At 53.1% G+C, this 14,305-nt stretch overlaps 1 protein-coding gene across 9 annotated transcripts in view; it reads right to left on the bottom strand.

Moving 5' to 3' along the window:
* Positions 1-14,305, bottom strand: part of Katnip (katanin interacting protein) — a 193,377-nt gene that overhangs the window by 1,278 nt on the left and 177,794 nt on the right. For 8 of the 9 annotated variants that reach the window (XM_063226709.1, XM_013141984.2, XM_013141986.2 and 5 more), the window contains 8 exons: positions 10,573-10,738; positions 7,906-8,063; positions 6,488-6,552; positions 4,957-5,067; positions 3,110-3,249; positions 1,382-1,483; positions 663-823; positions 466-554 (listed from right to left, as the gene is read on the bottom strand). In XM_063226709.1, the coding sequence (XP_063082779.1) occupies positions 466-554; positions 663-823; positions 1,382-1,483; positions 3,110-3,249; positions 4,957-5,067; positions 6,488-6,552; positions 7,906-8,063; positions 10,573-10,738 (992 nt within the window). Of the gene's footprint in view, positions 1-465; positions 555-662; positions 824-1,381; positions 1,484-3,109; positions 3,250-4,956; positions 5,068-5,157; positions 5,389-5,574; positions 5,763-6,487; positions 6,553-7,905; positions 8,064-10,572; positions 10,739-14,305 lie in introns of those variants that run through there. The other variant, XM_063226710.1, reaches the window with a different exon arrangement.

The following is a 14,305-nucleotide window of genomic DNA, read 5'->3' as shown; positions in this document are numbered from 1 at the left end:
GACAGAAGGAGCAGGGTTAGCCACCCCCAAGCCTGCGGGGGAAATCCCACCACCTGGGCTGTGACGCGGGCCCTGGGGCCACCACCTGCAGCCCCTACAGCTCCTGAGCGTGGAGCACCTGGTATGCTGGCCCCTTCCCAGGCCTTGCCCGCACTGCCTGGCACACACCTGGCATCCTCTAGAGTCTAAATGTCATCTCCCCTGGGAAGCCTTCCCCTTACACAGTTTCCTGTGGTGCAGGGCAGCCCCTTTGGACACAGCACATCTGCCCTTCGATGCTCTTGACCTTTCCCCCAGCACCCGAGGCACTGGGCTTCAGGGAAGCAGGTCACTTGCTGCTTCTTCCAGGCCTCAGGAGGAAGGACTCAGGCAGGTGGGGGCAGAGTGGTGTGGGTGGATGCCAGCCCCCTCTCCAGACCACAGTTCCCAGGGTGGGAGTGCCACTGGGCAGGGCCAAGAGCCAACCTGGATCTGCGACACTTGGTTTTCTCTTAAAGTTGGTGATGATCTGGTTTTCATTCATCATCTGGACGTCCTGGTCCTCCACCTGATGACTGTGGGGTGGGAAGAACAGGAGATTCGATCCAGCTCCGGGCCAAGTGTCCCAGCCATCCATCCTCGTTAGCGCTTGTGATGACGCGTGGAGTGGGCTGGGGATGTACCTGATGGCTGTGCGTTTCTCCTGATGACATATGTCCGTGTCCTCGGTGAAGAGGATGGTGTGGTACGGCACTGTGGGCTCGCATGTGGGCAGGATGCCCCCTGCCAGGTGTGTTACCATGGCCAAGATCCCGTTGTACACGAGCAAGTCATCCACTAGGAGCTGTGCAGACACGGAGGAGGGGCTGAGAGACCCCTTACCTCCCATGGATCCTATCTGAAGCTCTGGGTGGTTAGTGCTCAGGGCCAAAGCTTCCTCCTCTGGGACAGACCTGGCAAGTATCACTATGTGTCCAGCTTGTACTGTGACCCTCAGCAAGGGCGTGTGTTGTGTGCCGGAGCTGCAGATGTGGATACTGAGGTTCAAAGATCCTAGCATCATTCAATGTGTGGGTCCAGGTGGCAGAGCTGGAGGCAAACTGGGACTCTGGCCCCAGGGTCCCTGTCTTGTCCCAGTACCTCCCCAAACCAGTGTGACTCTGCAGGGAACTCTGAGAGGACAGCCACCTCCTGTTGTCTCAGAGTGACAAGGAGTCAGATTGCTCCAGGGTGGTTTTGGATTCACAGTTGGGCAGAAATTTTGCCTGCATCTGAGCACTAGGCGTTTATGTCTAAGGTTGCAACAGAGAGAAGTAAATCAAACTGCGACAAATGATAATTGCCAGTGGCCTAATTACCAATGAGCACAATTATCTCCAAAACCCAGCTAATAAGTACTTACGCCAAACTCTTTCACCCCTCGATGGGGCGTTTTTGCGTAATTCCACAGTTTGATCATTGACACGGTAGTGGGCAGATCGAAAATCACATAAACCCGATTCACCTGCCAGAGAGCAGAGCTAATTAAAATGGGCAGGTTTGCAAACAGAAGCACTTGGCGGGGCTGGGGTACCAGGCACGGGCAGGGGCCAAGCTGGGGGTGCCTGGGGCAGCGCTGCCCATGCCGCGGCCTGGAGTCCCGCAGCCTTTCATCTCCTCCGAGCCCATCTCCAGTCAGGTCACGTGTGGCTGCGTTTGCAACAAACCGCTGAGCTGGCTCTTGGAGGGCCTGTTTCCTTGGGCCGCGTGGCCCTCATTTAAATACCGGTGGATAACTGGGAATATTCCTTGACCTTCCCTTCACTCCAGGTCAGGCCCAGAAATAGTGCAGTGCCCCATGGGCCCAAGGGACAATGCTCAACTCACAGCTGAGGAGCACTGCCCTCAGCAATCTGCATGGCCTGACCCCTGCCTGTCCTTTCCTGGAAGCATAAATGAAAAGCAAAGCAGAGATGCCTCTAGAGTGATTTTCAGCGTGTGGCTTTGAACCCCTGCTGGGGAGCAGGAGAGGGGAGCCATGACAGTGCAGACCCAGCTGCAGAAGTGGCCCAAACAGGCACCTTCTTCCCTCGCCCCATCCCTCGCAGGGCCAACTAAGGGAATAAGCAGTCTGGAGGATTCCCAGCCGCAGTCTTCTCTCCCTGGGGCTCAGGCAGACACACATGTGGAGTCTGGCTGGGAGAGTGGTGGTGGGTAGCCAGCACCTCAGGGCTTCCTGGGAAAGCTGGGGGCAGTACCTGGGCCCCTGTGCCATAGTGGGATTGAGGGCCAGTGGGGCTATGTGCTTCCCCCTCTGCAGGCAGGGCCGGGGCTAAGGGACTGACCCCAGCTCAGGGGACACGGAGGAACACTCTATGGGCCCCTTGGAGGGTGACCTTTGACCAACATAAAATTGCTGCTGCCGCTGCCTTTCTGTGTTTTGAGAGGAAAATGCCCCCACCTTCTCTCTTGTCACTTGAGTGGAAAAGGGGCAGGTCAGCTATCCCGCCATGCACCTGGGCACAGGTACCTTGGCACAGGATGAAAGATGAGGGATGCCAACCACCTTGTGCCCAGTCCGGGCCCCCTTTTCCCTCTCCATCATGCTCCTATCCTGGGCCTGGTGGTGAAGCCCAGCCCAAGCTCACCATGAGGCCTTGGGGCAAAGGACAAGCAGGATTACTGTGGCATTTGACAGCGGGAAACCAAGTCAGCAGTCAGAAGAGCTGACCAGGCAGACCTGGGGTCAGGAGGGCAGGGAGCTGTGTTGTGATCAGGGGGCCAGGATGTAAGGAAGGAGCAGAAACAGGGAGGAGAGGGGATAGGGCAGAGGAGGGCACAGCGCATGCAGAGAACTGAGATGGAGAGGAGCAGGAGAGGGCGATGACGGCAGGGACTGTCGGGTGCCAATGCCCTCAAACCTGCTCCCCTGGGGATCCTGGCTTCAGAGTCTAATGTGCCCCTCAGTCCTCCTGGTGCCCCCTTTTAGAAGCTCCTCTCCAAGCAGGAAGAAAGAAATGCTGGTTACAGGAGTGATCCCCTCAGGCATGTCAGCAAAGCAATCTGACCTGTCCTGCCACTGACACAAGGGATGGACCATCCCCTACCCACCCTAGGGCCAGAAGCTGAGGTAGCTGCCACGGGTACCCACCAGGCCTGGCAGGATGGGTGCCAGCCACATGTGCCTGCCATCGCTGGTGTCGTTCACCTGGTCAATGAGCTTATCAGGGGTCCGCACGTCTCCACTTACGCCCTCCAGCGCATTTACGCTGTCTGGGAAGGCGGCGATATCTGCAAAGGTGGCTAAGCTGCCACAACCCAAAGCTGAGGGCCTGGCATGGCGCGCCACTCTGGGGGGTGCCAGGGCTGGCAGTGGCTGCTCCAAGCAGCCAGGGAGGCGATGGCTCAATCCAGCATGTTGTGGAGAAGGGGGTTCAGGGGTCTGGAGGGCAGGACAGTGGGTGACAGCTGTGGCAGGAACACAGGACAGTGCCATGACATGCATAGGGACATGGAGGTAGCCGGGCTCTGCTGGACCAGGCCACAATAGATCTCCCTGGCCATGGCAGGCGGGGGCAGCCAATCCTACTCAGTGATGGTACTACTGTGACCTGCAGAACCTGGTTCTAGTTCTGGCTTGACTGTTACGACCCAGGGAAGCTTGGGGAAGTCAGGGCACATGGGTAGGCCTCTTTTCTCATCTGTAAAATAAAACCTTCACAACCAGAATGGGTATGTGGCTGAGAATGGTGCACACGCCTAAAATCCCAGTACTCAGGAGGCTGAGGCAGGAAGATGACCATGAGATTGAGGCCAGCCTGGGCTACAAAGTGAAACTCTGTCTCAAAAAACAAAACAAAACCCCAGAAAGGATATGTGAACATCAGAGGACCCTCTTGGTAAAGTCACTGGTGCCTTATACATACATCCAAGCAACTGCTGGTCATGACCAAAAATACCTATTAGGACAGCCAGACATGGTGGTGCATACCTGTAATCACACTATTCTGGGAGGCTGAGGCAGGAGGATTATAAGATTGAGCAAGCCTGGGCAACTTAATGACCTAGACAGACGACCTTGTCTCAAAAATAAAAAGGGAGCTGGGACTTAGGACCTGGATGCAACCCCCAGTACAAAAAAAAAAAAAAAAAAAAAAAAAAAAATCAGAATTATCTATCCCAGCTGGCTGGGGACTGTGGACAAGGGGTCTAGTGGAAGGCAGAAAAATGGACCAGAGACCTGGCTCTGGCTTTGGATTTGCCCTGCCCAGCATTTCTCCGCTCAGTGATCATGGACTCAAGAATACAGAGGGCTACAGCAGGTTCCAGAAGAGAAGCCGGACAGCTCCATGGTTGGGGGCTGTCGATGCTATGCAGCCAGGCTGGCCTTGCAACCTTAGGCGAGTTATGCGAGTTATGAGGCCTCTTGGCCTCTCTCCTCTCAGGTTGCTCCTCTGTGAGCCCCACAGTAAATGTGAACAATGCCTGCAGGGGCTGAGGGGAACAGGAAGGGGCACTTTGGGGAAGAGCAGCAGATGCTCATTTCAGCCACTGTTGCTGTGTGGCCACTAGCTTTGCATCGCCAGTTTCCCAAGAGAAGCCAGGGATCGAGTTTTTCTCTAAAACACTGTGGAAAGTAAATTAAACTGTTTTGGAACTCACTGGGCTAGCAGTTTGCTGGTTCTGGTGTGAATGCACCACAGGCGAGGGGTCCCGCAGTTCATAAATCAGACCAGTGCTAGTGGTTTCTCCCTGCAGACTTTGTGGGAACCTTTAGCACTCCAAAGCCTGTATGGTTTTTGGATGGAGTGTGGTCTGTGGGATCCCATCCTGGAAGTGTGCCTGAGAGTGCCTCTCTGTCTTCCTCCCCCAAAGCCCCGTGAGCAAAGCCAAGTAACACTTTAAATCCGGGGCTCGGATTCCAAGAGGGACATTTCCCTGTGTCCCAGGCTGTGGCTCCTCAACCTCCCACACCCCATCCTGTCCCACAAAGGATACTGTTCTCTGACAGGGGGATCTTCTCTCCTTGCTCATCATACAACTCCAGCCCCGTGAGGCCGATATAGTAGGGGTCACCCCAGCTGGTCAGGAGCTGAAACTGGAAAATGACTGGGTGTGTGATTTAAGGAAAGGAGACTTAACTTTTTGGAGATCAAAGCAAAGCAAGGACAAAGATAACACAGATATGGGGGAGGCTCATGCCAATGAAAGAAAGATGGTGTCTTTGTTTCCTTCATGGAGACAGAAGCTCATCAAAATACAGGTGCATCGCATTTTCATTCATTTAAACAGTGTGAATGTGGTTTGAAGGATTCAGACCTTTCTCTGGGCCTGAGAAGAGGCAGCAGGAGCAGACAAGGTTGTCTGTGTCACCAGCTTGTTGACTGGGGCTGAATGAATGGTGCTCATCTCATGACTCAGTTTCTCTGGCTGTAAAGTGACAAGAGCAGAATGCCTGCTGCCTGCCCAGTCCCTGGCCTGGTTTACATCTGGGTGCGCCCCAAAGCCTGTGGGCTGGCGGAGGGAACTTCTCTAGGTGATTGAATCCAAGGGTGCAATTGCTAAATGGGGTGATGTTAGAGGGGTCTGGCTGCAGGCAGGTCATGGGGGTGTGACCTGGAAGGGTGCGGCTCCGGGCTCCTCCCTTCTCTTGTCTTCTTGGTCTCCGCAGTGTGCACGCCTCTCCTGTGTCCAGCCCTTCTGCCATGCCTTTTCTGTGCTTAAGCCTGAACACAGACTGAAATTTCTAAACTGTGAGCCAAAATAAGCCTCTCTTCCTTTAAGCCCCAGGCGTCTCAGTTCGTCTGAAGTGCACAGGAGTGAAGGAGGCCATAAGCATCACAGCATCAGGAGGGCTAGGAATGGCAGAGAGACAGCACTGCTAAGTGACAGGCCTGACCAGGGATTAAGACCTTCCACAGCCCGTTTCCTACCACTCCAGCACTCACGGGGGCAAGGGGCAGGGGCTCCCAGGTGACAGAGTGGCCACAGGCAGCCCTTCCAGAACAGGACAGCTAGAAACAGGGCTGTAGCGCCACCGCCTGGTTTACCAGCTCCATCTACCCTTCCCAGCTGTGCAGCCTTGAGCCAGTCACTTGGCCCTTAGGTGTGAGGTGGAAATGCCAGCAGCATCCAGTCCCCAGTCCCCAGGGCTATTTTGAGAGCTATGTTAATACTAGCAATGTACTAAGAATGTGGCTGGGCAACAGTCGAGGGCCTGGAAACTGCAGCTCCTGTTGTTTCTGTCTGTCCTCCTCGCCTGGTTCCAAGGCTGCTCCCCTGCCCTGCTAACCTTCAGCCAGCTTCAGCTTTGCAGCCCTCTCCCGGGGGCACTGGGTGCTGCCGTGGCAAACCCCAGCCTGCAGGAGGCGAAGCCAGAATTACTGCTGCCAGCCCAGTCCCAGCAGCACCCAGTGCATCTGAGGTTAGGGGAACCCTGTCCCCCTCTGCCTTGGTTTCCCCACATGGCACTGTAGCTGCTTGGCTCCCTGCCTCTGCTGGCTGTGGTGACGGCAGGAGGAGAGGATACAGCCACATGGCATGGGCGGGGCCTCGTAGTCCATGCTCGCGCGCTCCAGGCTCCTCGTGTCCAGCCTGGAGAAACACAAAACAGCACCGTGAATACCCAGCAGCTGAAGGTCACTGGCCTGTCACTCCCAGGCAGGGTCTGTGCAGAAGTGTGGTAGCCTGGTACCTCCCCCTTTTCTGGGGAGGCTCAGTGCCCCGAGGGTGGTCACTATAAGGTGGCAGGAGGCTGCCCAGGAGTCATTCTCCTGACACGGACTCGTGCATCTTTAAACAGCCTGAGGTTGGACAGGGATTCTAAAGCAGAGGGCTGAAGTCACTCACTCGGGGCTTTGGGGCTGGTATGTGGCAGGTCTGGGATGTGTCTTAGTCCTGTCTTATCCATCCCCTCTGCACTGCCTCCCTCATTGGGTGGCAGAATCCATGCTGGTGACAGAGTGGCCCGATGGGCAGTGGCAGAGGTGTGGCGAGGCAAGGCTCTGAGGTGGGAAGGAGCTGAGGGGAAGGGAAGAAAGGAGCTGCGGGCAAGGCAGGGAAGGGTGGTACTTGGACGGGAAGTGGCCAGAAGGGCTGGCATGTGGGCAGAAGGACAGGAGGAAGGGGAAGGAGGGCAGAAAGAAGGGCAGCCCGTAGGCTGCGGCTTCATGGACCTCAGCAAGTGGCTTCAGTTCCCACATTATAAAATGACACAAATTCTACTTCCAAGGGTGCCTGGAAGGAACAGAAAGCATCTGAGCCTAGGGAGCAAGAGCTCTGTCCTCCACTGCCCTCCCACCTGGCTTCTCTCCCTGCGGTGCTGTTGGTGCCTCTAGCCCAGCCTGGGTTTCCTCCGATGTCAAGGGCAATGTTACAATTAAGTGACTGTTCCCAGTGACTGGACAGGCAGAGATCTGGGCTCTGGGAGGGAAATTCATTTCATTCTGAGAGGTTGGCCTCTGGGTTTGGACACCAGGGTTTAAATGAGTAAACGTAACGTGGCATTTACAAATCGTTATGAACTCCGTGCAGCAGAAATTGGGGCCGGGAAACCCCAGCGAGTCTATGAAATGTGAGGCTCTATTTTTCTCTTTTGAATCTTTTAAAATAAGGAACACAGAAACAAGAGAAGGAAAGCCCTTGCTTGAACCGGCCAGCGGGCATTTCTGGAATCGAGGCGGGCTATGGCCTCTTTTCCCAGCAGGAAGCGCAGTGAAGCATTCAAAATCTTAAGCGCTCCAGACTGTGAAAAACCCAAACAGCCCCAGACGAGGCGGGTCCATCCCACAGGCTTCTGGGGAGGCTTGGCTGAGCTTTAGAAAACGGCCAAGTTGAAAAGCAGTGCGTTTGATCATCATTTCAAAACGCTGTGGGTCCACACTTCACAGTGGCGCACAGAGCAGGTGGCACAGACTGGCGGGACACACAGGCATCCAGTCCCCTCACCTCCTGGCTGGTAGGGCCGGCGGCCCAGCCTGTAGGTAGTCCACAAAGAGGATTTCTTGGGCAAAATCAAAGTGACAGTTGCCGGGGCCCTTCCGGATGAGAAAGCCTTCTTCGGGAGAGACACGCAGGCCGTCCAGGGACACGTGCACGATCTTGGCCTAGCAAACAAGACATGCCATGCCAAGGAGGGGTGCAGGAGGCTGTGGTATGAGCTGGTCTGCCTGCGCTGCACCTGCCTGCAGAGAGCATTTGCAGAGCTCCAGTGTGAGCGTGGCTGGGCCTGGCGTTCTCCCCCACCGGGACAAGAGGCCTGACCTATGTCTCGGGGTTGGCCCTGTTTCATGCCAGGTATGTGACAGAGAGCCGAGGACCAGACTGGCAAGGTCCCTACTGTAGTGGGCACTGTGACCTGGTCTCCCGCTGACAAGCTGCAGGCTTGGCACAGGACTCTGCCAAGGCCCCACCTGTATCACCAGCTGCAGTGGCTGCAGCAGCACAATGTGGAGGTCAAGGGCACGGGCTCAGTGCACACAGATCGCTGGCACAAATGTGCACTGTGTCAGCACTGGTCTGTATCATGCTTCCTTCAAACTCTGGGTCCTACAGAAACCCTGTCCTTGCACCAATTCCTGTGATAGAAGGACCAACTTCCTGGCCTTCTCAGATCATTTAGCTGGTCCTTTTCAGGCATGCACAGCCTAGCAATACCCAGGACTCTCCTGATGGCACAGACCCCAGCTAAACCATCTCCTGTACTGTCTCAGGGCCTGCCACATAGTAGTGCTCACTAAGAGCTTGCTAAATTCCTATGGATCTGGGCCAACACATACCCTATTCTAGAATTTTCCAGCCAAAGGGCTGAGACCTACAAGTAAATCTTGGAAGTCCAAATGGCAGTCTGAGGTAGTCTGAGGCAGGGGTGGGGTGATGGGGCCATGGCTTTTCTGAGCACAGATTCTAGGATCAGGTTCTCCTTAACACCTAACGCACCTTCATAGAGAGCAGCATGGGTGCAGCTTCTGATCAAACTGCTGGAATTTCCTTTTGGCAGATGCCAGAAGGCCCTTTGTTCCTTTGTCTTCTATGTCAGGCACACCCATGTGAATCCACAGTCTGTAGGGCAGTTGGCTTCTCTGCCTCTTGAATGTTCTCTGTTCTGCTAAATGGCTCCAGGCACGGCCTTCTCCAGAAGCTGGTCTCTATCTCTCTATTGCTCTCTGTTCTACTTTCCTCTGGCCCATTCTGGGGCCAGAGTGGGACCTGTGACCCAAAGGGAACCACATACTCCTTGTCTTACAAGGGAGTCCTTTCTTCTCTGGACTTGGAGCTGGAAGGGCATAAACTTGCAATTGCCAGCATAGTTTTTGTGAACATAGTCACCAGAAGTGACTCCAGAGCAAAACTGAGGTCCAATCTGCTCAGCCTCTCTGCCCTCCAGTCCCCTTAGCTATAGCCTAGGTGACAAGCAAATGTTGCTGGACAGCAGCCAGCTCTGACCAGAAAAAGCAGCTTCCTGAAGGAGGTGTGGGCTCTGGAGGGTGATGGGGTCTCCTGGATCTGTCTGCCTATCTGTAGGAGCCAAAAGCCCTGGTTTCCAACCCATAATAATCAGGAACTCTACAAGGTCTTGGTGTATGAGGACCTGAGAGTCACAGGGCCCATGCCCCTGCACTTGGAAATCTGCCCTCTCACACTATGTGTCTGCCTCTGTCTCCCTCATCCCTCTGTGACCACTCCTCATGGACACCAAGACTGAGGGGCCAGGCCTGTGAGGTGGGGGCTCTGGACCCAGTGCTCCAGGATGAGAACCAAGTTCCAAGGTCCTGTGTTCCATGAGAGAAATGGGCACCTGCAGAGACCTAGATCTGGGGACCATAGGAGCCAAGGCCGAGTCCTGACCTTGTCAGCCCTCCAGAAGCTGGCAGCTCCTGGTCCATCCTGCAATCGAGGAACCCAGGGAAAGGCCCCACAGTGCTTGGGGACACATCCAGGCCTTGTAAGGTGAGGGCGTCTCTGTGCCCTGTACTGTGGTAACCTTATTGCCACTCTGTGCAATGGGAGGGAGACAATGCTTACCATTCGTAGGGGTCAGATGAGCCCATGGGAAAGGGGCCTTCTGATGACTTGCCTTGTTCTGACAGAGGCCATGTCTTAGAAAACAACCAGATTCTCACACCAGTAACACAAGAACAAGCTGTGGGCCTCACATCTGGCATATCTGGGGTATTTTAGCTGGGTAACTCCAAGTTCACAGCTGAACCTTTCTGAATCTCCATTTAATATCCCAAGTGATGGGGCAGTAGCTTTTGTACCTTAAAGCTGGATGAAGAAATGACAGGTGCACACAATGCTCTCTGCACAGGCCTGGCCCCGAAGCACTCTGTGGACCTCAGGGCTGTAACCCATCACTGTGAGTGGCAATCTGGGCCTGCTGAGGGCTCCAGCACCAGCACAATCAACTCAGTTTCCTGACTGCACTGAGCTCTGGGGTCTGCATCTGCTGTTTGTGGAAAGAAATAGCAGCTCTCTCCCCTCCTGGATATCACCCCCAGCTCTACTTGGAAAGTTCCAGAGGATTTATGCTCCTCTCCGGCTGCCTTGCTGGCCATTCATCACAGGGCTGTTTCCCTGACAGTGGCCTGAGCGCGGCCACTGTCCCCGGCTTACCCCCCGATAGGTGTCCTCGGGAGATTTATTGTAGTTCCAGAAGCGCAGGCCAGCCAGGCTTTTGGCTCTGTCAAATCGGATTGTGACCACGTGGTCCAGCCCCGACCAGAAGGGGATCAGCCACATGTGCTCATCCTCTGTGGTGATGTTGACTCCGTCAATCAACCTGCCAGTGAGGGGGGTGGAGGAAGGAGCAGCCAGTGAGTGTGGCAGACCCCTGGGGGTGGAGGGTGGGTCACCAGGTTCAGCCAGGAGCTGTGACCAATGAGATCTACAGTGAGGGGGCGTGTCCCACCTATAAAATTAGACAAAATATTTTAAAAAGGTAAAAGAACTAAAAACAGACAATGCAGTCATAGGTGCAGTGAAGTAGTCATCAGATAAAAAAAAAAAAAGAAAAGGGAAATATGACGTATTTCAGAATCTTTTAACCTAGCAATCCTGCTTCTGGGATTTTTTTCACCCTTGTGGAAAATTTATTCCACAGATTGGAAAGGTTATCTGCACAAAGATATTGATTAGGGTTATATATACTGGCTACACACACTCACACACTCAGTACAACTTAAAATATCTCAGAATAGGGACATATTTAAGTAAATTTGAGCTAAATGATGATCATGAGCTGTTGTGATAACCCAGCAAAGGGAGGCCACACAATGGTGGGGACACTAAATGTAATGCTGGGAAATGAAGACCAGGACCGGGACAGATTGTGCAAAACTGAGACATATACTGGGTAGAGAGGGGATGGGGAGTGGTATTTTCTCTGTTTTCCCAACTTTCTGAGCTTTCTGCATTGGCTCTGTGGTACGTTTTGAGAGACACAAACCAGGTAAAAAGGAACTAAAACCCCACGGGATGAGGGCAGGAGGAGGCAGGTGACCCTGGGAGTAGGACTGGGCAAGATCGTGCCAGAAGCCATGGGCCTGGAGAAGCCCCAATCACAAGAGGGAGCCCCCAGCACCCTGTTCTCACCCAGCATCCTTCAACACCGAGGAGCCACTTCTCACCTCAGCCCCGTGGCACCTCTGTCCTTGTCAGCTTTGGCTCCGTGCCTGGGCCTCCCTGCCTCACTGCCCCAACTCTGCCTTGATCCTTGTCCTCCTGGCCCTGGCTCACAGCACTGCTTGAGCACGCACAGACCTGGGCCCGGGGGCAGGACCCCGCCGTCTCAGGCCTTGCCCTCCCCCTCCTTCACATGTCCTGGGCCTCCCGCACCAGATTCCTGATGACCCTGGACCTACTCACTGGGAGAGACAAGCTGCTGCCATGCTTACTCAATTTGCAAAATCTTCTTTCCTTTCACATTTTAAAGTTTGGGGCTTGGAATAAGTCCTGCAATCTAAATGTTCATCCCAGGAGGTAATTTTTTTTCTCCTCCAAAAAGCTGTTATTAAATTGATGGATGGTGTGTCTCACAACTGCTGGCATCTTAACACTGGGGAAATTCAGCGATTTGACACTGGGTGTTTGTAGAACTAAGCTGACTGAGAGAGAGCTACTACCAGTGAACCTTCCATTTCCTTCAAAGCAATTACTTTTCTGTCCTAGAAATGGAGCCACTGCAAAACTGCGGCTTTATTCTGAGAGCAGAGAGAATTGCTGAGGCACCCTTAGGTGACCATAAAGGAGGTCCCACAGACACCCTCAAGGGCATCTAAAGGAAAGCCTGGCTCTGTCCTCAGAGAGGCCTAGAAACCACAGCTGACCCAGCGGCAGCAAGCAGCCCCTGTGGCTTGACTATGGTCTCTAAATACCATTCCCACCAGAAGGCCAGGACTGCTTGGAGAAAACGCTGAGTAAGGTATGGGCCAAGAAATACACAAGATGAGCCTAGACCATTTTGTCACATCAGAAAGCAAGGAAGCTGCCAGAGATGGTTATTTTAAAAGAACTCAGTGGACTGGGGATGTAGCCTAGTAGTAAAGTGCTTGACTAGCCTGCACAAGGCCCTGAGTTTGAACCCCAGGCACCATAATAATAAACAAACAAATAAACAGACTCAGAAGCTCTCTATGTTCAAGAGGAAATAATCTGGGCACCAAAAAGCATAAAACGAGCAATAGATTAAAAGCCTTCAACCATAGCATGCCCAAATGGCCAGTTTATAATGATACCCAAAAACATTTGAAGATGTTTCAGAGAAGCCTTTGTTCTGCTGAAAACTAAGGGGGAAAGGAAAGAAAGCATGTAGGCAGCCTTGCTGTTTGAATCATGCCACAGAATAGTGAATTTCAGGGAAATTCTCTTTTTTGCAATCATTTTAGCAAGTAAATAAAAAAAGGCGTAAGAAGACTAGCAAATGAATCAGCTTGGTCCTGAGTGTGCCTGGCCACCACCATCACTGCAAACTTAGCAGATACACAGCACACACATCCCGATGGCCACACAGCAGCTTCTATACTGCTGTCTTGCCCCAGTGGCCAAACCTCAGATCAGATCTCTGAATCTAACCAACAACCTTCCCAGAGTACAGGGAATGGAGGAACAGGTTAAACAACACAGGGATGCAGGTGTTAAGACCCAGACTCCACAGGGTAGGGAAATGTGGTTCCTTCAAGAGCTAACTTACAAGTAAAATTTAGGAGAAAAAATCAGAGGGGACCCCAGCACAAAGCTGGAGAGACCTCTCAACCAATCGCATGCATAGATCTTATCTGGATCTCAATTCAAGAAAACAAACTGTAAAAGATCAAAAGACCATTGTATTGGACATCTGGTAGTTTAAAGAACCACTGTGTTAACATTTTTGGGTATGATAATGACACTGAGATTATGTTTTCCTTTTAAAGTTCTATTGATTAGAGATACATACTGAAGTATTTAGAGAGGATGAACAAGCAGGCCTGGGACTTCCTGCAAGAATGAGCTGGGCTAGTTATGGGTCACTTTGCAGCCAGCCAGGAGCCAGGTTGATGGGCTCCAGGTTTAACTACTCAGGAGAGTGAATTTTCAGAATACAGAGGTCAGAAGAGCCCATAAGCAGTCAATGCCAATCGGTGCCAGTAAGGGCCACCAGAGAGGCCACCTAAAGGGAAGCAAGCAGAAGCCTATCACTGGGACTACTCTCATTCATCACTATGGGCCTGGCCAAGGGGCATGAATGCAAGCAATGTGACAACCCCCTTCTAGATCCCCTTCTACTGATGAGGATACCAAAGCAGCTCACTTAGTAGTTAAGTGCCTGGGTGTGGGTATGGCCTGGCCTGCATTCAAATCACTTAACATATCTAATGACTTACTAACCTGCATCTCAAAGTCCTCATCTGTGAAGCAGGCACGACAATAATAGTGCCGAGGGAGATTTAAATGGATGAGTATCTGTGACCGTTAGTACAACCCACGCTTGGTATTTAGTAAGTGTTCAAAACACGGTTTTTAAAATATCAATTACTGTTGCCATTACTGTTACTATTGAAGAGGTTAAGAATCTCAACAGGTGGCAGAGGGCAGAGGCAGGATACGAACTCCTAGACTGCCTCTGACGTTCCTCACTCACCCCTCAGTGGCTAGGTGCCACAGCGGTGCAGAGCAGGGGGCCAAGCACCAGTCTGTGGGTATGTGTCCCCGGGATGGAGGCTGGTACCCTTGTGGACATGCCCCAGCTTTGGGCTGTGAAATCTGATGAGTACAGTGGAAATGTAGAGAAAGTTCCTAGCTCCAAAGGCCCAGAGTACTCATGCACCAAGGCAAAGCTGTGTACTGTGGAGGTTTACTGACAGCTACTGGC

Source organism: Cavia porcellus, unplaced genomic scaffold, assembly GCF_034190915.1.
Source record: "Cavia porcellus strain 051 isolate PalLab524CR breed Dunkin Hartley unplaced genomic scaffold, mCavPor4.1 scaffold_16, whole genome shotgun sequence".
NCBI lineage: Eukaryota > Metazoa > Chordata > Mammalia > Rodentia > Caviidae > Cavia > Cavia porcellus.
Note: the sequence above shows the minus strand (reverse complement) of the source record. Positions and strands in the feature narration are given on the sequence as shown.